Source organism: Rutidosis leptorrhynchoides, chromosome 2, assembly GCF_046630445.1.
Source record: "Rutidosis leptorrhynchoides isolate AG116_Rl617_1_P2 chromosome 2, CSIRO_AGI_Rlap_v1, whole genome shotgun sequence".
NCBI classification, from domain to species: Eukaryota; Viridiplantae; Streptophyta; class Magnoliopsida; order Asterales; family Asteraceae; genus Rutidosis; species Rutidosis leptorrhynchoides.
Genome location: NC_092334.1, coordinates 328771907 through 328796447, shown reverse-complemented (window position 1 = coordinate 328796447; position 24541 = coordinate 328771907). Strand labels below are relative to the sequence as shown.

The 24541-nt window shown below is 35.7% G+C and overlaps 1 protein-coding gene across 1 annotated transcript; it reads right to left on the bottom strand.

Moving 5' to 3' along the window:
* Positions 1 to 2271: 2271 nt before the first annotated feature.
* On the bottom strand, positions 2272 to 2745 carry LOC139888819 (uncharacterized). Its single transcript, XM_071871806.1, has one exon. The coding sequence runs from the start codon at positions 2743 to 2745 to the stop codon at positions 2272 to 2274; it is 474 nt and encodes a 157-aa protein (XP_071727907.1).
* Positions 2746 to 24541: the final 21796 nt, after the last annotated feature.

Sequence of the window (24541 nt, the reverse complement as noted above, 5' to 3'; positions counted from 1 at the left end):
TCATGGCATCTCTCCAACATTCTTTAGTAACCGCTTGATGGCAAAATTTTGGCTCATCATGTGAATCAATAGAAGCTAAAAAAGCTTTGTGAGAGTAAGATAATGAATCACAAGTATTAAAATTAGTTAGAGAATGTACCATCGAGAGAGTTGGACTTGGTGCGGTAAGTGCATTCTCGACCGAAGGGGGAAGAGTAACAATGAAATCATCGAGACGCTTTGGTTGAGATTTGTTTCATGTAGGTCGACCCGTGTCATCTTAGATCACATCATTTGAGACTTCATGTGGATCGACTAATTGAGTGGGTATGTGAGGTTGTGGTTCTGTTTGATTATCAACTAATGGCTCAACATCGATGTGTCTTTGATCCAACTGACTATCATAGTGCATGGGTTGAAATTCAGTTTGAGCATCTTGTGAAAATGGATCATCTTGATCACCAGATAATGAATTATTTTCGTTACATGAGGTAGCAAAAGGAACTTGTTTTCGATAAACTTTAAACTATGATCTTATTGTCCGTTAGATCATAAATTTTATAACCCTTTACTCCTAATGGATATCCAACAAAAATTTTCGGTCTCCCCTTTACCTCAAATTTATCCCCATTGGTGGCGGTATTCCTATGGTACGCAAGGAATATAAAGATTTTCATGCCAAAGTAGTCGGGTTTCTGTCTAAAATTTAGTTCATAAGGTGTTTTGTCATTGATGACTTTTGATGGTACTCGATTAATAACAAAAGTCGCAGTCAAAACACATTCCCCCCAAAATTTCTTAGGGAGATTAACTTCATACATTAAGGCCCTAGCGGCTTCAAGTAGGTGTCTATGTTTTCGCTCCACAACACCACTCTGTTATGGAGTGTGTGGGCAAGATTTTTCAAGTAAAATCCTATTGTCGTTATAAACGGAACGCATCTCAATGGATGTGAACTCACCACCATTATCGCTACAAACCCTTTTTACAGGTTTATTAAATTGGGTTTTTACCATTTTTAAGAATCTCACTAAACAACCACTAGCCTCATACTTAAATTTAAGAAGGAATACCCAAACCATTCGGCTATAATCGTCAAAGATAGTAAGGAAATAATTAGCCCCTGTTAATGATGGCACACGATACTTTCCCCATATATCACAATGAAGTAACTCAAAATAATCACTATGTTTAGTATTGCTAATTGGAAAAGGAAGTTGTGTATGTTGGGCTTTAGAACATGAATCACAAAATTTATTAAAAGCATTACACTTAATGTTTTATGCCAAATGTCAATATTAGTAGTCATAGCACTTTTCCTCTACCCAAGCATCCCCATTCGGTACAATCTTCCTTTGCACTTACCCGCACCACTCAAGCTTCTCGTAGAATTTTCTCCATAACACATAAATCAGGAAAAAACATTACAGCACATTGTAGATCTTTACTAAGTCGACTAACAGATACGAGGTTGCAGCTAGACTGATGTATGTGCAGAACCCCTTTTAATTTATATCCTCCTGATAGTACACAATCACCCTTCCTTAAACAGGTATGACATCCCCATTGGGAATCATGACCGGGGTTTCATGAAGATTTTTCAGTTTCATTCACAAGTATGTCACTATTATTTGTTATGTGTTCAGTAGATCCGGAATCAATGACCCAATCATTATCATCATTACCTTAAGTATTCATATATGCCTTTGGGATATTAACTTCCGAACCAGAAGTTCCAGTTTTTAAGAAGTGTCTGATAAATGTTTCATATTGTTCCTTTGTTAATCCAGGAACATGTGATGTATTTTCAGCATCAACAAGAGCATCTTTTGGTTTCAAGACATCTTTCTGTTTATTTCCTTGCCACCAGTCAGGAAAACCAATGCGTTTGAAACAGCCCTCCCATTCATGTCCAACTTTTCCATAATACGTGCAATCTACTGTTGAATCGACCGGTTTGGTTCCTTTCAGATTGAATCTTTTATTATTGTTTCCTTCTTTGCGTATTTGTGCCCAAGTTTTAAAAACTGCTGCATCATTATTTGTCCTCTTTTCTGTACATATTGAATGTTGTCGTTCATCTTCAGCAACAAGGTGATAAGCATTCCCGAGGCTAGGGATCGGGTTCATCGCTAGGATTTGATTTTTGATCATAGAAAATTGGGTATCAAGTCCCATAAGAAACTCATAAAGGCGTTCCTTCTCTTTAAGTTGAACAACATTCTTGCCGACATCACATGTGCAGAGGTCACATGTACACTTCGGTGTGGACAGAATTTTGTCAATTTCATCTTAAAGCCCACGTAATTTTGTATAATAAACAGAAATGCTAGTTCCATCCTGATGAGTCAATTGTAGTGTCTGTTTTAGTTCATACGCTCTAGGAACACTCTCTTTGCCAAATCGTTCCTTTAGATCATCCCAAATTTTGGAAGCAGCATTAGCATACTTGACACTGTTTCTTATCTCTTTCTTCATTGCAATTGTTAGCCACCCATTCACCATAGCATCGCACCTCTTCCACATCATGTATTCAGGAGAAGTTTTTACCAGTTTAGGAATAGTTTTATCAACGAAACCGACCTTATTCTTGGCGAAGAGAAAATTCATCATCTCTTGTGACCAATCGGCATAGTTGTTGTCATTGAGATTTTCATTAACGTGCATCTGCTTTGGGTAATCCGAAGCATGAATATAGTAGGGTGAATTCGTGTGTGGTGCAGTTTCAGTTTGCTTCCCAGACGAGGTTTCTTCATTTCCTGCCATTCGATCAATATGGATCGTAATAATTTTCATTATCTCATACAGGTATATATATGTTACAAAGGAATGTTCCAGGATAAACACAAACATCCTAAACTTAAGGAACAAAAATAAAATAATAATGGAAGGAAAAAGAATGCGCAAATAACTCTAATTCTAAATATTCTAATATTTAGATATGTGTTAGAAAGATAACTATAGACGGACTTGGTTGTTGGATTTTCCGAACAATCTCTAATTATATTGGAACCAAAAGGGTCATGCCTCTCCATAATTGATCTGACACTTGGGTTTGTTAAATAGTTCGTGCGAGACTCTGTTATCGACATACCAGGGAAAAAATAGTAAGAGCCAACTTACCCTAGTTAAACCTTTAATAGATCCTTAATTACCTTATAATCCCCTAGGATTCCATAGTTAAACTAATTAGGTATACCTAATGTATAACCTAAACCCGATCCAGACCAGGTTGCTGATATTTTTTCTTGATCCGGAGCCAATAATATTTAAATCACGTAAAGAAGAAACAATTAAAGATCTCACTGTCCAAATGGAGTTGCGAGTCACCCTTGTCGAATACGAGTCACCCTTACCGCCAAAAACCAAACCCTCGATTAAAGGTCGAGGAAGGCCAATCAGATATCCAAAGATCCATGGACATTCATTCGAGTTAAAACATCATCATGTATAGCTCATCCAGAGTAGCTGCGAATTTCATGGATTATCGAACGATGACCCCAACTCTCACCTTGATAAGTTCATCTCTCTGTCAAACTCCTACAAGTAACATGGAGTAGGTCAAGATATAGTCCGAATATACTTCTTCCCCTACTCTCTCACTCATCATGCATAGACATGATTCAAAGGACTAGAAAAATGATTCCATCACTTCATGGAAGGAAATGTCTATAAAGTTTTTAACTAAGTACTTTCCCCTTCCAAGCAAACCAAACTCAAAAATGACATCATTAACTTCCAACAAAGTTATGATGAATCTCTTTACACCCCATGAGAGCGATTCAAAGCCTTATTGAAGAAATGCCCTAATCACCAGTTAGAACGGTTAGCCCAAATCTGTACTTTCTACAGCGGTCTTACGGTAAATCATAGAACGACGATCGATGAACCAGCTCAAGGGAATCTGATGAATCATACCACATACGAAGCATGAGAATTTCTTGAAAACATGACTACGCATCACCATGATTGGAACAATGGTGTAAAACCATCATCACCTGCACAACTCTATACACTAAATAACCAAACAGAGGCCATCAAGACCCTCACGGACAAGATGGAGTCTCTTGCCAAATAACTCAGAGAATTGAAGATGCAACCGCAACAAGTTAATCGGGTTCAATCCTGTAACAACTATACCAGCCCGTAGCCAATAGAAGAATATCAAGTTGAGTACAAAAACCCTGATGGATCAGTCTATTACCTCCAATACCCTGCTTATTAGCAAAACACTGGATTTAATCAACAATTCAGAGGAACCAGTTTCCAAGAAATAACCAACTGTTTAAACCTCATTATAGATTTCTACCTTACCCTCAAGTAATCTCAACTAACCTACGACCAACCTCACCCACTCACTGGACCTACAGCAAAAGATCCCGCTCCTGCTAACCAAATTACAAAAGCAACCAATTCAACCCTCGGAATCAAAGAACAACTAAATCAGTTCATTCAAGGTCAACAATAGTTAAATGAGAGATCTGCATCCAGACAAGACCAGACAGAAATACTCATGAGAAATCAATTAGCTCTACTCAAGAGTCTGAAGACGCAACTCGAACTGTTATCCCAACGCGTTGAAACCCGACCACGAGGGAAGATTTCCTAGTAATACCATCCAAAACCCACACATAGAATAAGCAAAACAAATGATTCATATCATACAAAAGGAAGAACCAATGCCTCAGAAGAGGTCTGCTAGGCTGAAAAAGAAGTCGGCTACCATGCAACAAGTGCTCATAGACCTTCTCCCAATAGGGTAACCATTTATGGTGCATCGATTGCCATTGGTAATCTTCGTTTACCTTTGACTGAACTTTTATACGAGTTTTTTGAACATTATGAATTTTCTCCTGCCCAATTGCACCCTCATGTCAATTAAAAACTTATCATGTGGGACATGTTCTTTCACTATTAACATATACGCTTTTCGCTTCACCTTTTTCGATCCGCCTTTACCGTTTCTGCATCCTAAATTGGCCGGTTCTCTATAAGCTGGAAAACTTGTTACCATTTTTCTGGAAACATAGAGTCTTCTTTGAAAGGATGGAGAGAGTCTTTTTTAATTTTAAGCATAAAAAATTTGTCACATAGATTACTTTCCCGCCATGAATGGCGTCCAAAGGCGAATAAAGGGGTTTGTAAAGCTCATTCTCCGAATGGCATTGAGGAATTTTATTTGGAGAAGATGAAAGATGTAAAGTTTCCCCAACGCTCCTACCCCGAACATATGCTTGTCACGGGCATGATAAGTAACCAGTGAGAACATCCTGGTTGTATTCGTGTCTTGTATCATGATGATCAAGGTAGGAATTTATCTTATCCGGGTGTATTATACAACGTTGCCTTCCTACCGACACTTTAATTTGTTTTTAATGTAGTAATGTACCGTAACATTGCTATGGCCTTTCATGCCCTTGAGGACTTATCCTAGCATAGGGTGGTCCAGTCGGATGACCAGCAGGTCATTGAACATGACCTGGAAATGGAAGAGCATGATGAGGAACAAGACCTTGCTCTTATTGATCATGATGTTGAAGAGGTCTAGGCCCCCACCCCTTCCCTTCTCATAAAGAAACATAAAGGAAAGGGGATGCTAGTTTTGCCCATAAGGAGCAAAGGTACCATTTCCTGTTTGTTTATGGTCTTATACATACCTTCTATTCTGCTCTACTCTTTTAACTAACTGTCTGTTTTATGTAGTGGTAGCTGTTAGTGACCTAGAGGATTCCGAGGTTGAGGGATGTGATTCTCGCACTTTCACCATTTCTTGTTGATAAACCTGTTCAAGCTCGGGATAAACCTGTTCAAGCCTTCTCTATGCTGGATATTGAATATTCCAGCCATAAGCGCCGACTCAAAAACTTTTCCTCCAAGCCCGTTTTAGAGGCCTTTGGGGGAATCTCTTAGAAAGAGGCCAGGGTTGCCCGTCTGCATGCTTTTGTTATCAGCAGCACAACCATTTATGATGATTTACACTCGGAGGAGGATGAGGCTGAAAGGGCTTCTAACATCGCTCTCCTTGATTTTTAGCAAAAGTTGAAAGCTTCTGAAGATCGTGTTGCCGATTTTCAGCGTTAGCTGGAAAGCAAAGATTTGGAGGTTGTTGCTACCGAACTTTCTTGTGATAATAATGCAAAGGAGGATTAAGATTTAAATTTCGATCTTCGTCTTCTAAAGATCGAGCTACCTTCAGTTATGATGAAGGTTTTGAAGTCTAAGCTTGTAACCGGTTCTTTCAAATCCTTCCTGCAAACTTACTCTGAAATGAGTATTTTGAAGCCGGTGCGATTGTTTCAGAAGCACCATGTTGACCCAACCGCTCCCTTCAATCTGGATATTGCCAAGCTTGTGAAGGTGACGCTGCCCAACCTTTCAAGACTGCATAACTATATTTGAAAGACATTCAATTTGTTTCTTTTAATGAATCTTGTTCATCCGAAGCTTACTCCGTGCAACAACCGTTAGACTTTGATTTGTAATTTTCATGATGTTTAAAACTTGTTTAATATATGTATGTATATGAATTCATGTTTATTCGTTCATCGTGACTGACTTATATATTACTTTTCTTATGAATATCATATTCATTAATAATGTCTTTCTTTTTTACTTTACGTTTGGCTTACGCTTCTTCATTAGAACTAGTTCTAGTCTTCGTACACAGGTCTAAACTGCGCTTATAGAAGAATTGGCGTTACACTGCGCAGTCACAAGTGTGTGCCATCTACTTATTGGCCATTTATCTATATAAAGTTGTACCACCAAAGGCTAAATTGTACCTTATTAGGGGTACCAATTTATGGGACTTATAGGAATCTATGTCCATTTGCCACTATATGGTTATTTTGTGCGTGAGCAATTTTTAATTAAATTGATAAGTATTCAAAAATAAATATACTTTTATTCGCTTTTTATGGACTTCCATACATAATTCTTAAAGAAAAACATAATACTTAAGATTTTTCTAGATAGAGTGATCAAGTCTATCCAGAAAATTCCATCTAAATGTCTTGTCTAAGCTCCACTTCTGTGTCCGCCGATCTGAAGCATTTGGTTGTTTGATCTTTCACAACTGTGTTCATCCATGTTGCCTGCTGCCTTTAACCATTTCTCATCCACTTCTTTTGCTACCCTCTTTACTCTCTATCCCATCTTATTGGGTCTTTTTCTCATAGGGGTGTCCCACATCATTTTCTAGGTATGTTAACCTTTTCATGACTAATATCTTCTTCCTATCAAATATTTCGTGAATGTCGCCTGTATACAGATGTTCTTTCCTTTTCTTGATAGTTTCCAACATGGGTATCCTTGAAGATGGAACCTTGGCCACGCCCCATTTTGTTGGGAATTTCATGAGGCCATGTGTGGTTAAGGTAATTGCTCCAAACTTTTACGAAGACTTACGTCCCAAAATTGCGTTGATTGTCATCACGGAGTTGACAACAAAAAAGTCTACGCTCTCACTCTATAGGCAACGAAACTTGCCCAAAGTTACTATGATTTTAACTTTCCCCACTAGTTCTACATGTGATCCTTCAAAACCCGTAATCACAACATTTGATGTACATGCTTCGGCCTATAAAACTTGGCAGCTTCTGGAGGCAATGTGAGTATAACACTTTAGCTTCACCACCGGTGTCAGTGTATATTTCTTTTGTTTGCACCCCTTCAAGCTTTTCTGATATAACCACTGGGTCTTCGCTTTGGCTTGGTCCCAGTATGGCTGGAAGAGTTCTTGATACATCCTTCCAGGACTCATCTTTTTTCCCATCCTCCTTCTTTCGTATTTTGATCATGTTGATAACTACCTTTTCTTTTGATTTGTCTTTTCTCTTCCCTTCATCCTTCTACTAGTTAAACGTTTTGTTCAGATCTAGTTTTTTGAACTTCTTTTCTTGTAGAAAATGATTGAGATCTCCTGCCTTGATCCGTGCCACAATCTCCCTTATTAATGCTTTACACTAATCTATTGTGTGACCATTATCCTCATGAAACTAGCAGTACATATCATTTCCCGTCACGCTTCTCCATTGGTGCTGGTGGGTTGAATTTAGCTTTCACCGGTTTTGTCATCAGTATATCTCTTTAAGATTTTGTTAAGTTGTCCAAAAGTAAACATTTTCCATACAAATTATTGTAGCTTTTGCCTTACTTGTGGCCTTCGTATCCCTTCCGTGACCGTTGTGCTTTTTACTGTTGTGATGACCACTTCCATTTATTCTTCCATTACTGTCATGCATGTGTTTATGCCCCTTTCTTTTTTCTTCTCCCCTTCTTCTTTTATCCATGTGATAGCTAACCTGACGAACCTTTCCGGATTGCTCATATTGTGGAGTGATAGTTACTACTTTAACAATGGTGGTGGGTATATTTTAACGCAGTTTCGCCACCAGGTAAGGGTGTGCTTCGTTATCCAAACAGGAGATGAACCCTAATATGTGCTGAATTTATCGTAGGCAAGGGATTTTTTGACAGTCCAACATGTACCTGGTGAAGCTTGCAGTCCAAAATGAAGACGTCTATCATCTCCCCTCGGTATTCTAGTATTTCGTGAGCATACAAGTGTGTCAACGTATGCCTTTGCAAGTTTTAATACTGCATGAGGAATTTTTCCCAAAGGTCTGGGAAGCTTGTTATACCACTTGGTGCCAATTTGGAGAACCATTTCCTTGCTGTTGACTGCAGCACAATTGGAAATAGGTGTCATGCGACCTCATTGCTCTAGTGTTGAGTTTTGATAACATCATCAAAAATTTGTAAAAAATTATCCAGATCGGTGGTTTCCCTATACACCCCCAAATGTTATTGGAATGAAAATCTTTTTCGGGAGCTGGTAATTGGCAATTATATCTGAGAAGTTTTGGCCAGTATCAGATAGTTCCACAGGCTTTTTGGCTTTGTTCCTGATAATTAAAGAGAACAAGTTTTCCAACGTGGTTCCCTAAACGGCAGGCTGTGAAAGAGAGTGTTTGTATGAATGTGGTGTAGGTTGTACCAAGCGGTTACATCTTCTGTGATTACCCCAATATTTCCCATGTGGATCGGTGGTACGGAGCCAAACTTTATCGTAGCAGATTTTTTGATCGCGTCTTTTTTCGTGCTGATTCTTTGTCTGACATTTTTCACCGCGCATAATTCTTAACTTTTCTAATACTTGTGTCTCCACATATTTTGAAATCGTTTTCTATATAATGTTGACGTCTTCATGAGTTGAGCCGATTCTGCTGGTTCCTCCAGTTGATTTCCTAAGAGGTTGAAATTTCAAAATTCTAGCTCTCACCGGAGATTCTTCCGTACGCCTGTCTTCAATATTCTCGAAGATATTCATATTCTCGTCAGTGTCTTCTACATTTATGATATTTAGCTGGCTCCCAGAATTTGAATTTTCTTTCAGGGGTGGAGTTTCTTTGTTCTTTAGAGTTTCTTCCAAACTAGATACTCCGGTTTTCGTTGCCATATGGCTTTTTGAGATTGTTGAATTGTTTGTATCTTTAGATGGCACCATTTGATTAAACCTAATGTAACACCGTCCATTTTTTTAAATACAACAGAAACTTTATACATATAATGATTACACACCCATAAATAAGGTATACAATACCAAACGGTTATTATAAATCATTTGGTGTTACGTTAAACAACTATTCTTATGTTATGCAAAAATACATCGGAGTTCGTTCTTCAAACATATCCGACAAAAAAACCTCCTCCCAAAATCCTAGCATATAATCCAACCTGTAGGGGAGGTAGTGTGTAACACCCTGGCTTAACATGACTACAATATTGTCCGCTTTGCCCGCAGGCGCACGGCTTTTTCTTGGCGACCACACACGAGAAGCACTTTCCCAGGAGGTCACCCATCCTGGTAGTGCTCTCGCCCGAGCACGCTTAACCACAACGTACTCGCACTTCTACTCAGCCTGTGATCCCAAAACGCGTTGTGTCATTTAAGCGTGAGTATTACCTTATAATCCCATGATCACTCATGTTCGTAGGCGATGTGGGATTTGCCTAGGGTGTTACATTCACCCCCCCTTAGGGACTCATCGTCCTCGATGAGGTTTGCCCCACCACCCCCAACGGCACATGAGTGGCTCTGATACCATTCTGTAACACCCCAGCTTAACATGACCACAATATTGTCCGCTTTGCCCGCAGGCGCACGGCTTTTTCTTGGCGACCACACACGAGAAGCACTTTCCCAGGAGGTCACCCATCCTGGTAGTGCTCTCGCCCGAGCACGCTTAACCACAACGTACTCGCACTTCTACTCAGCCTGTGATCTTAAAACGCGTTGTGTCATTTAAGCGTGAGTATTACCTTATAATCCCATGATCACTCATGTTCGTGGGCGATGTGGGATTTACCTAGGGTGTTACATAGTGAGGGAGTTAGCACAAGGCTAAGTGAATGGCACAATCCTAACATGTATAAACATTAAGCATCAAGTTAGCCAATACACAAATAAGGTCTCGATAATAAGAGGATCGGTGGCCTAGCTGGGCCTTTAACTCCTTACAGATCAGGATAGAGTGTATCGATAGTTTCCTATTACTGTCTCCCTCGCATGGTATTCGGATGCATGAGATGCATCATTCAACTATACTACACGAATAGTAACTCATGAACCATAAAGACTCATTCCAGCCTCTTTCCCAACTTACAGTTGGACAGAGTTTATACCACTCTTAACAAACCCACATGTAAGCCAGTTACCGCTACAAAACCCGCAGTCGGTAATATCAACTACCGGACTACTAAACACGTAGCCGTATCCAGGGTGGCCACAACAAGTCACATAATATAATACAACATATCATATACTAATTATTTTAGGTTAGTAAGCCAAGGTAACAGTAGCATAACCTGCTACTAAATACTTATAAACATTAGGATACTCTCACTAACCTAGAAATACAAGAACTCATTAATCTTATTTCACTTAGCCTTCACCTTTTCCTTTGTCACATGAGAATATCATTTCTCGAGTTAGTACACTTTTCTCAATCATATTCTATCATTAGAATACTTTAAAGCATTTCAATACATCACATTGATTGGCATTTCACTTACCAGCTCATAGAACCGAGCCTCGTGCATATAACATCTGGTACGCGCGGATAACCCAACACACATATCAAAATCATCATTTTATTATAATTATATTGTTGACATATGTTTATGAAATAGTTTAGTGGTGCACGGTTTTAACTTTGTTATGTAATGTATTTACTAGTATTTACCATGGTGACAATGTAACTTTTGTAACTTGGGAGGTTGTCATATATAAACAACCTCCCCACATCTTTTGTAACTAGTTATCACATTTACACCTACAACTTTATCTTGTTTCTCTCTAGTGTTCTTGCATAACAAATACCTCTAACCTACTTAATCACTTATAAACCGATCGACTTAGGCATCATTGGGGACTAACAATTAGTATCAGAGCGGGACTTGCTATCTTGCTTATAGATCCAAGGATTGAAGCCTCTAGATTAGTGTTTTCAAGTGCTTGGTGTTCTTCGGTTTAGGTATCACGATAACTCTATTATTGGTTACTGTTTTGCTTGATGTTGTTAAATTTTTTGGTCTTCTCTGCTTGAAATCTGCTTAAAATGCTTAACTAGAATTGAAAATCACATGTTTTAACTCAGAATAACTTGTTCATTAAAGATCTATGCATGAAAACTAGTATCAAGACTTAATTTGTCGAGTTTATACTCTTGTGTTGAAGTGATTTTAACATGTTTTTGTCTCATAAAATCGATTTGTATGTTAAAATGGACTGAAACTCATGAGGATATCTGTTAAAATTGTGTTTAGTTCATGTGTTTAGTTCATGTTTCATGTATAATACTCATGTTTCTGCTGCCATGGTTGATTTCCTATGAATTTGTTGCTTAAAACATGATTTAATAAAAATTTGCATGCTCATAATCACTCCATATGTGTTAAGGATACTTAAAGGCCTTAAATCTACTTGATTCATTGTAATTTAGCCATCAAATCTTGTTAAATTCGCTTAATACAATTCGATATTCTTGAGTTTTTGTCACAGACTACCTGCTTGAAAAACCCCTTCTGGGTTTGATTCTGCTTGAAAACCTCTTAGGGTTACATGATAACAGTGAAACCCTAAGGTTTTTGCTCGAAAAACTTAATCTTTGACCCACGTGTTGACTCAGTTTTTGGCTCCAAATTTTAGACCCCTAGATAATACCCACCGAATAGCTTTTATCCAATAGATTTAGATTGAAAAGGACATGTCCTTGACATAATCCCTTGATTTATGTCATAAAGGACAAAGGAGTTGTCCTTTTATGCATAAGCTTGTACTCTCTTGTAAGAATTCACGTGCATTGGTATTTTCATTCAAAGAAGTCAAACTCTTTAAACTTTGAATTAAAAAATCTGACTAAATTGTTATCAGTTAAAAGGTGCTCGAAAATAGTGAGATAATTGAGCCTTTTGCTCGAAAACAGTTTAAAATTTGATATTTTGCTCGAAAATTGTGTCCAAAATTTAAAAGGGTGTCTAAAAACAGTTATTTATTCTGCACGAAAACCTTGCACGAAAAACCTTAGGCTGCTCGAAATCCTCAAGTTTTGTCCGATAGTGCTCGAAAACTTTGCTGTCAGAAAACCTGGTTTTGCTCGAAAACCACCCTGTTTTGAAGGTTTGGTTTTTGTTTGAAACCCTAGTTGTCTGCTCGAAAACCAAGTCATTGCTCGAATACTTAACTGATCTAAAACTAAGTCACTACTCTAGAACTAGGATTGTGCTCGAATACCTTAGCTGCTCGAATACTTTGTCTGCTCGAAAAATAGACTAGTGCTTAGACATCTTGCCTGCTCGAAATCTAGGTTTTTACTCTCATAACTGTCCTGCTCGAAAACTTTCCTTCCATAACTCTTTTGTTACTGCTCGAAAACATTGTCTGTTTTGAAATTTGGCTTTGCTCAAAAACCACTCTGTTCTTAAAAGTGGTTTTACAACAAAACCCTAATTTCACTAACTCAATACTCTTGATCCCCGACACTCAAAATTTCTACTTGACAATCTCTTGTTAAACATCCTCTCTTTTGTACCACTCTGTTTCCACTCTTAGTTAAGATGGCTACTGCAAACCCTGATGCTTTGGTCGTGGGCTCGGATACTCGTCCTCACATGCTGTTCAAGGGACTGTTTGACGAATGGAAAGGAAGATTTGACAACTTCATCTATGGAAAGGGAGAATGATAATACTAAAAACGAACATATATTTCATAGCATTATCCCTCAAGAAAGACAAGCTTTTAGTTGCAATTGTCCTATTTACAAGTGATATTCGTTTAAATAATAAAAGATGAAGACAAAAGACAGATTCGACGAACTGAAGACGCAAACGACCAAAAAGCTCAAAAGTACAAAGTACAATCAAAGAGGTTCAAATTATTGATGAGAAACGTCTCAAAATTACAAGAGTACAAGACGCGAAACGCAAAGTACAAGATATTAAATTATACGCAAGGACGTTCGAAAATCCGGAACCGGGACCAGAGTCAACTCTCAACGCTCGACGCAACGGACTAAAAATTATAAGTCAACTATGCACATAAATATAATATAATATTTAAATAATTCTTATAATTATTTATATATTATATATTATATTATTAAAAACCGTCGGCAGAAAAAACAAAGGCATGTGAGCCTCTCCAGTTGGCCATGCGATCGCATGGCCTTGAAGGGTAAAGCTCATGTGATCGCATGAGCCACTTTTCCAGCCCACATGCCTATAAAATTCGCAGCTTGGTGAACATCAAAACACATCTTTTTCTTCTCCTCATTCATACGTAATATATATATATTTATATTTTAATTTTAATTTTAATTTTAAATTCTAATAATAAGGGTATGTTAGCGAATGTTGTAAGGGTGTAAGTCGAAATTCTGTCCGTGTAACGCTACGCTATTTTTAATCATTGTAAGTTATGTTCAACATTTTTAATTTAATGTCTTGTAGCTAAGTTATTATTATGCTTATTTAATCCGAAGTAATCATGATGTTGGGCTAAAAATATTAAAATTGGGTAATTGGGCTTTGTACCATAATTGGGGTTTGGACAAAAGAACGACACTTGTGGAAATTAGACTATGGGCTATTAATGGGCTTTATATTTGTTTAACTAAATGATAGTTTGTTAATTTTAATATAAAGATTTACAATTAGACGTCCCTATAAATAACCATATATACTCGATTGGACATGATAGGCGGGGTATTTATATGTACGAATAATCGTTCATTTAACCGAACACGGGAATGGATTAATAGTCTATGGAATTATTAAAACAGGGGTGAAATTATGTACAAGGACACTAGGCATAATTGATAACAAAGTATTAAAACCTTGGGTTACACGCAGTCGATAACCTGGTGTAATTATTAAGCAAAGTATTAAAATCTTGTTACAGTTTAAGTCCCCAATTAGTTGGAATATTTGACTTCGGGTATAAGGATAATTTGACGAGGATACTCGCACTTTATATTTATGACTGATGGACTGTTATGGACAAAAACCAGACGGACATATTAAATAATCCAGGACAAAGGACAATTAACCCATGGGCATAAAACTAAAATCAACACGTCAAACATCATGATTACGGAAGTTTAAATAAGCATAATTATTTTATTTCATATTTAATTTCCTTTATTATATATTTAATTGCACTTCTAATTATCGCACTTTTATTTATTGTTATTGTATTTAATTGCACTTTTAATTATTGTACTTTTTAATTATCGCAATTTTATTTTATCGCACTTTTATTTATCGCAATTTCATTATCGTTATTTACTTTACGCTTTAAATTAAGTTGTATTTATTTTTAATATTTTACATTAGGTTTTAACTGCGACTAAGTTTTAAAATCGACAAACCGGTCAATAAACGGTAAAACCCCCTTATTATAATAATATTACTTATATATATATTTGTATTTTTATAAAGTAAAACTAATATAGCGTTAAGCTTTGTTTAAAGATTTTTCCCTGTGGAACGAACCGGACTTACTAAAAACTACACTACTGTACGATTAGGTACACTGCCTATAAGTGTTGTAGCAAGGTTTAGGTATATCCATTCTATAAATAAATAAATATCTTGTGTAAAATTGTATCGTATTCAATAGTTTTTCCTGGGAAAATATAAGCTATTTCATATACACCTCGCATAACATCAAGTGTTTTTGGCGCCGCTGCCGGGGATTCGAAATCTAGCTTAATAGCCGGAAGCGCAACGCTAAATAAAAAAATATTTTTATTTTTAGTTTACTTTTATAAAAAATACGCTTTTGTAAAAATACGTTTTAAATATTCGAAAAATATAAAAAGAAAAACAAAAATATAAATATTTTTAAGAGTTTGTTAAATATATAAGTTTTATAAATTTTCTTTATTTTTATTTTAGTTTGTAAAAATATAAATTTTATTTAATATTTTGTAATTATATAAATATTTAAAACAGAATTTAAAACAGAAAAAAAAAAATTTCTCGGGCCTGCTACTGTAGCAGCCCGTAACCTGGCCCAAAATCTAAGCTCATGCGATCGCATGAGCCCGAAGGCATAAACTCATGCGATCGCATGAGATCGTCTGACACGCCACAGTTTACCCTAATTCAGCATTTATTACGGGTATTATTTATTATTATTAATTTAAAACCCTAATTAGGTTTTTAATATTTAATTAGTTAGATTAGATTTTAATTAATTTATGTATTTAGGTTAATTAGTTTAAATAATTTATATAAACTTAATACTTTTATAAAATAAATAATATAAAAATAATATTTTTATAAAAATTGTACTTTTTACAACTTTTAGTATATTTTTATATTTTGTCCCTTTTTAATTATTTTAGCGTAATATTTGTATTTTATCACCCGTACTTAGTTTTAAACTTAGTTTTTGCCATAGTTATTTTTTTACTTCTAGATTTTTAGGCTTTGCCGTAAAATCACTTAAGTGCTTTTTCTTTAGACTAAGATTTAGGTGCTTTAGAATTTTGCGACACCTTTTTAAGTTTTAGTTCCCTTTTAAGATATTGCCATTTGGGATATAGTTTTACTTGTAAGCTTTAATATTTTTAGACGCAACTTTTAATTTTTAGTTTTTAGTTCCTTTTTAAGTTTCGACGCGCTACTTTCTTATTTTTATTTTTTTCGACGCCTTTTACCTATGTATCAATTATCACTCCAATTAGTAATCTCAATTTGCAATTTTAATTTTAAGTTAGTGATAATAATAAGGTTGGGTTAGTCGAGTGTTTTAAAGTTTTATAAGTCACTCTTTTTCTTTCTTATTTTTCGACGCCTTTTATTTTTCAACCCTTTTTTTTTCGACCTTTTTCGACGCGCTCTTTTTCTTTCTTATTTCTCGTCATTCTAGTTTTAGTACATAGATTTTTATTCTACTTCTTATCTAAATTTCTTAAAATTACGAAAATTTATTTTAAGTGGTTAAATTGATAGACATCAAAATTTTCTGGTTCGTAGTAATAGTTGGATTTGTACGTGGACCGGGTTATTGGAGCCAAACAGTACTCAATTATATTGAGACCAAACGAATCCTGCCCCTCTGCTGCATCTTTTGGCTATTCGAAACGTGGGCAAAATCAGAAAAGTCTATTAATTGGATAACTTATATAATTTTTCTTTCCTTTTAAAAATTAATAGGATATTCAGTGAATGCACCGAGCAAGACGTTCACCACCTTTTGTACGTTCACCACCTGTAACTCGATCAAGACATCTAGCTAATATTGTCGCCGTTGATTTTTCTTTAGAATCGTCATCCAGTCGACCAAGTACTCCAATTCAAATTTTCGATAATCCATTTTTTGAACCCAACCTCACAATTGAGAATCCGGAGAATATTCAGGGACGATTTATAGATCCTGAACCATTAATTTTTCCTCCGGAACCACCAATCATTCAAACAGAGATTGTTGAGGAACGAACCATTAAATCAGAATCCTCTAGTGATTCAGATTTAACAAATTCAATCATGGACAATCTGGAACCTTTAAGTATGGAAGACCGAATGCGAGCTAAACGCACTGGCCAAGGTCACGCAATTACTCATCCAGACACCAATGCGTCAGATTATGAAATCAAAGGACAAATTCTACATATGGTGACTAATCAATGCCAATTTAGTGGTGCGCCGAAGGAAGATCCAAATGAACATCTTCGTACCTTTAATAGGATCTGCACACTATTTAAAATAAGAGAAGTGGAGGATGAACAGATATATCTCATGTTATTTCCCTGGACTTTAAAGGGAGAAGCCAAAGATTGGTTGGAATCGTTACCTGAAGGGGCGATTGATACATGGGACGTTTTAGTTGAAAAATTTCTTAAACAATTCTTTCCGGCATCTAAAGCCGTGAGACTTCAAGGAGAAATTGTTACGTTCACAAAGAAACCGAATGAAACTCTATATGAGACGTGGACTAGATTTGGAAAGTTATTAAGAGGATGTCCGCAACATGGTTTAGACACCTGCCAAATAGTACAAATATTCTACCAAGGATGCGACATCACTACAAAGAAAGACATCGACATAGCAGCTGGAGGTTCTATTATGAAGAAAACAGAAACTGATGCTTACAAAATTATTGATAACACTGCTTCCCACTCACATGAGTGGCACCAAGAAAAAGATATCGTTAGATCATCTAAAGCAGCTAGAGCCGATTCTAGTCATGACTTAGATTCCATTTCCGCAAAGACAGATGCTGTCGAGAGACGAATAGAAAAGATGACTAAAGATATTCACTCAATACGAATTAGTTGTGAACAGTGTGGAGGACCACATTTGACAAAAGATTGTCTCAGTATTGAACTAACAATGGAACAAAGAGAGAATATTTCATACATAAACCAAAGGCCTAGAAATAATTATCAGAATAATTATCAACCGCCAAGACCAATTTACAATCAAAACCAGAATTATAACCGAAATGTTCCATACAACAACCAACAAGGTCCTAGTAATCAACAATTATCCAACAATACTTATAATCAACAAAGACCTAATTTTCAAAACAAACCACCACAACCCGATGATAAAAAGCCGAATTTAGAAGATATGATGACGAAGCTAGTTGAATCTCAAACACAGTTTTTCACATCTCAGAAACAAACCAATGAACAAAATGCTCAAGCATTTAGAAATCAACAAGCTTCTATTCAAAATTTGGAACAAGAAGTAAGTAACCTAGCAAGGTTAATAGGTGAAAGAAAACTGGGAAGTTTACCTAGTGATACAAATGCTAACCCCCGGAATGAAACAGCTAAAGCCATTACCACAAGAAGTGGTACAACACTTAAACCACCTGAAATACCTGTAATTTCTGATGAAGCTATTCCTGCTCCACAAGAACCACAACCTGAATAAGATAAGGAAAAAGAACCGGTAGTTGAAAAGGTTAATGAAGATAACACAGTAAAGGCTAAACCTTATGTTAAACCATACCAACCACCACTTCCTTACCCAAGTAAATTGAGAAAAGAAAGACTTGAAGCTGAGCAATCTAAATTCTTGGATATGTTTAAACAGATAAATGTAAATCTTACTTTCATTGATGTAATTTCAGGAATTCCTAGATATGCTAAATTTCTGAAAGATCTAATCTCGAATAGAAAGAAAATGGAAGAACTCTCGGCCGTTACTATGAATGCTAATTGTTCAGCAGTGCTGTTGAATAAGATACTAGAAAAACTATCTGATCCAGGAAGTTTCACAATTCCATGTTTTCTGGGTAGTCTTAGTTCAATAGAAGCATTGGCAGACTTAGGTGCTAGTATAAATTTAATGGCGTATTCACTATACACTAAACTAGACCTTGGAGAATTGAAACCAACACGAATAAGCATACAACTAGCCGATCGATCAATAAAATATCCTAGAGGGATAATGGAGAACATGCTAGTTAAAGTTGGTACTTTAGTATTTCCAGTAGATTTTGTTGTTCTGGACATGGAAGAAGATTCTCAAGTTCCTCTCATATTGGGAAGACCATTCTTAAACACGGCTAAAGCAATGATAGACGTGTTTGGTAAGAAACTGACCCTAAGTATAGAGGACGAGAGTGTTACCTTTTCAGTTGATAAAGCAATGCAACAACCGCAATCTGTAGATGATACATGTTATTATATTCAAACTATAGATTCACATGCAGAATTGTTAGAAGAATTTCCAGAATTACAAGGAACAGGAGAATGTTCTTTAGGAGAAGGAACTGAACCAATTGATGAAACTGAAATGTTAGCTACAATAATGGCTACTGGATACGAACCAACAACAGAAGAAATTCAAATGCTAAAAGAGGAAGACAGATATCGATATAAATCATTGATAGAAGAACCACCAACACTAGAGTTAAAGCCACTTCCAAACCATTTGGAATACGCTTATTTACATGGTGAATCTGAATTACCTGTAATAATATCGTCTTCTCTTACTGAAAATGAGAAATCACAACTCATTTCTGTGTTGAAAGCTCATAAACCAGCCATTGCATGGAAGATTCATGATATAAAAGGAATAAGTCCTTCGTATTGCACACATAAAATCCTTATGGAAGAAGGTCATAAAACGTATGTGCAACGCCAACGAAGACTAAATCCTAATATGCAAGATGTTGTTAAGAAAGAAATTATTAAACTGCTAGATGCAAGTTTAATTTATCCAATTTCTGATAGTTCATGGGTAAGCCCAGTTCAATGCGTACCTAAGAAGGGTGGCATGACTGTCATCACAAATGAGAAAATGAGCTTATTCCTACAAGGACTGTAACAGGATGGCGTGTATGTATTGATTATAGAAAATTAAATGACGCCACAAGAAAAGATCACTTTCCCTTACCTTTCATTGATCAAATGTTGGAAAGATTAGCCGGAAATAGTTACTATTGTTTTCTTGATGATTTTTCCGGATATTTTCAAATTCCAATAGCACCCGAAGACCAAGAGAAAACCACGTTCACGTGCCCTTATGGTACTTTTGCTTACAAAAGCATGCCATTTGGACTTTGCAACACCCCTGCAACCTTTCAAAGGTGCATGATGGCGATTTTTCATGACATGATAGAAGAATGCATGGAAGTTTTCATGGATGACTTTTCAGTCTTCGGTGATACATTTGAAACATGTCTAGTTAATCTGGAACGAATGCTTATTAGATGCTAACAATCAAATCTAGTACTTAATTGGGAGAAATGCCATTTCATGGTTAAAGAAGGCATCGTTCTTGGACATAAAATTTCAAAGGAAGGAATTGAAGTGGATAGAGCTAAAGTAGATGTAATTGCTAAATTTCCACATCCCACCAATGTTAGAGGAGTTAGGAGTTTTCTAGGGCATGCCGGTTTTTACCGACGTTTCATAAAATATTTTTCTAAAATTGCCACTCCTATGAATAAACTCCTAGAAAAGGATGCTCCATTCGTCTTTTCAGATGAATGCATCAAATCTTTTAATATTCTTAAAGAGAAACTCACTAATGCGCCGATCATGATAACACCAAATTGGAATCTACCGTTTGAACTAATGTGCGATGCAAGTGATTTTGCAATGGGAGCTGTTTTAGGACAAAGGATTGAAAAACGATTTCAACCTATATATTATGCTAGTAAGACGTTACAAGGAGCACAAACAAATTACACAACTACTGAAAAAGAACTCCTTGCTATTGTCTTTGCTTTTGACAAATTTCGATCATATCTCGTTCTAGCTAAAACGGTGGTCTATACTGACCATTCTGCTCTTAGATACCTATTTTCGAAACAAGATGCCAAACCACGATTAATTCGTTGGATCTTACTCTTACAAGAGTTAGATATTGAAATCCGAGATAAAAGAGGAGCAGAAAATCTCGCCGCTGATCATCTTTCCCGTCTTGAAAATCCCGAATTAGAAGTTCTAAATGAATCGGCCATACAAGACAACTTTCCTGATGAATATCTATTGAAGATAGATTATAATGAAATTCCATGGTTTGCAGACTATGCAAACTATTTAGTATGTGGATTCCTTGAAAAAGGATTATCATACCAAAAATGAAAGAATTTCTTCAGTGATATAAAACACTATTTCTGGGAAGATCCACATTTGTTTAAAAGTTGTCCCGATAGAATAATACGCCGATGTGTATTCGGAGATGAAGCTAGTAAAATCTTAAACCATTGTCACACAGGACCAACAGGAGGGCATTATGGGCCTCAACTAACAGCAAGAAAAGTTTATGATGCTGGATTCTATTGGCCTACAATTTACAAAGACGCACACCTTCTTTGCAAATCCTGTGATGCATGTCAAAGGACCGGAAAAATAAGTCAACGTGATGAAATGCCACAAAATGTCATTCAAGTATGTGAAGTATTTGACGTTTGGGGTATTGACTTTATGGGTCCATTTCCAAAATCTCATAATAATCTCTACATTCTCGTTGCCATTGATTATGTTTCTAAATGGGTGGAAGCACAAGCTCTCCCAACTAACGATGCACGAGTTGTAGTCAATTTTTTAAAACATCTTTTTGCAAGGTTTGAAACACCGAAAGCTTTAATAAGTGATCGGGGAACTCATTTCTGTAATAATCAACTTCAGAAAGTTCTTAAAAGATATGGAGTAACTCATAAAATCTCCACCGTTTATCATCCTCAAACAAGTGGACAAGTTGAAAATACCAACTGAGCTTTAAAACGTATTCTAGAGAAAACCGTAGGATCAAATCCGAAGGAATGGTCCATTAAATTGGAGGATGCGCTATGGGCTTTTAGAACAGCCTACAAAACTCCAATTGGAACCACACCTTTTAAACTCGTTTACGGAAAAGCATGTCATCTTCCAGTAGAAATTGAACACAAAGCATTTTGGGCTTTGAAGACATGTAATCTTTATTTACATGAAGCCGGACGTCTACGGTTAAGTCAATTAAACGAATTAGAAGAATTAAGACAAGAAGCATACGAAAATTCGTTAATCTATAAAGAAAGAACGAAGAAATGGCATGATAAAAGAATCAGAAGTTCAAAAGAATTTAAAGAAGGAGACAGAGTTCTTCTTTTCAAGTCACGATTCAAGCTATTTCCTGGAAAATTGAAATCAAGATGGTCTGGACCATTCATAGTCAAAAGAATTTTCCCAAAGGGACAGTAGAATTAATAAATTCAAATGGGATTGAATTTAAGGTTAATGGTCACAGAGTTAAACATTACATAGATAGTCCGATGGAAGTTGACAACGAAGTTAATCACAATTTCAACACCACAGCTAACTAAGTGTGGGGAGAATCAAATCTTTTAAAGGATAATATGTATTTCTGTTAGAGTTAGATTTTCTGTTTTCATGTAGTTCTCGAAAATGGAACCCGAATGGTCTTTCCCTAGCAGACCCTAAAGAACTAGTCTTCTCCCCCCATTCTATATTTTTATTTTTTTTAGGTTTTTACGAAATGAAGACTTCCTGTGAACTAAACCATGGTCTAATGCTACACGCTTTGATCACTAAACGTAATAATGACACACTTCCAAGTGAAATAGTATCATTAATCAGAGGTAAATTGGATGGAGTAAGAAAAGAATCCAGATGCGAAGATAATAAGTTACAATTTGGTAAAGGAAAATCAAAATTCGCAGCGAAAAGAAGAGCACGGCACCTTGAAAAATGTCACAAATGCGGAAAATGGTCACACGAAGGTAAATGTTCAAATAATCAAACCTATTCAAACACCGAATTTGTTACTTTATGCAGAGACGGACCGTTCATATGTTTAGAAGAAAAAACACTGAATGCTCGAGGTTACGCCTATGTAGCCATGGAAAATCAATTAGTCCGACTATCTATTGAGTGGGCTAGAGCATGTCACTAAGAATACTATCTCACAGGTAAGTCTGTACAGTTTTATTTTTATTTTTAACCTTTTGATAATAAACGCTAATTTGTTCGCTATAAAGTATTAAATTGGAATTCGATGAAATTAGGTCTTGCGACCGAAATTATTGATATCATACAAAAATTTATTACATCACTGCGAAATTTAACGTTTATTCTTAAGGTATAAATATCTTTAATCAATCAACCCAAAATATTTCAAAAATTCGTCATGAGTTAAACTAGGTTATGTAACCGAAATTACTTTACCGAAAAAAGGGGCGTATATTTTTGATAATATTTGATTGATTAAAGTGGGATAAAAGACCAAAAAGATTTTTTAATTTTACTTTGTTTTTAAATTTAATATATAAATATTAGATTAATATTGTAAACTTCTTTAAAATTGTAAATATCTGAAAAATTAATATTTTTAATATAAGTTTGTATGTTTAAAAACAAAATTAAATTTAAGTTTGGTGTGAATTTTTAATATGAATTTTTAATTTCATGCATTTTAAATTTAAGTTTGGTGTGAATTTAAAAACAAAAATTTACTTTATTTCGTAAGTTAAAAATATGATCTGTAAAATTCGTCGTGAGTTGAAGACTAGGTCGTTGAACCGAAATTGCTTTACCCGAGAGAGGGACGAGAACTTTTATTATCATTATTTTTAATCTTATTGAATTAAAGTATGCCAAAAACATTAAAAATAAACCCAAAAATCTTTACTTTTAAAAACCGCGCTTAAAAGTGACAAACTTTAAAATTTTTGTCGAGGGACGGACTAGGACAACGATCCGAAACGCCCTCGCTCCTAAAGAAAATAAAATTTTTATAATTTTATTAATTATATGATTTATAAAGTATAAGGTTGTTATTAAAAAAAAAAAAAAAAACCTAGAAACACTGTAGCCGGAACCCCATGCGATCGCATGGGGTTTACACTTCAACCTCATGCGATCGCATGAGGCTGAAAATCAGGCCAGACTCAAATAGCTCAGCGAGGTGTTCTTCAACACACAAAACACAAACACATACGAAAAACACTCAAAATCCTCTCAAATTTCATCTTTTTTCCACCGTAATTCATCATTTTTCTTGCTCTAATCATGCCCAGATTCTCATTCTTTAGCAAAAAGGTAAAAATTACACCCCTAAACTCATAAATTTGTTAGTTTTTGTGATAATTACCAATATTTTACCTAATGCAATTTTGTTAATTTTTAGTGTAATTAGTGATAAATTGTTAGTATTTTATGCATGTATAACCTAGATTGATGCTATTTAACATGATTTGAAGCCAAAAACTTCAAAATTTTTAGAAATCTAGGGTTTGTGTTCTTGAGCAATTTGGGGCTTTTTGATATAAACAGGTTATGGCCGATTTTTGTCATGAATTATTGCTAAATTGAGTAATGTAACATGTTTAGGTAGTTAAATGATCCAAACATTGATCCTAAACATGATTTTTAAAGATTAAAATGGACTTTTTAGGTGCAAAATTCATGAACTTGATTAATTTGATATATTTGTCATTTGAGACTTGTTTAATTATTAGTAATGACTATTTTGACATGTTATTTGAGTTAAATGCTTATGAACTTTGTATACATTTTCATATGTGCTCAA

Excerpts from the sequence above, each read along its gene's own strand:
- LOC139888819 (XM_071871806.1), bottom strand. The coding sequence starts at position 2,745 with ATGGCAGGAAATGAAGAAACCTCGTCTGGGAAGCAAACTGAAACTGCA.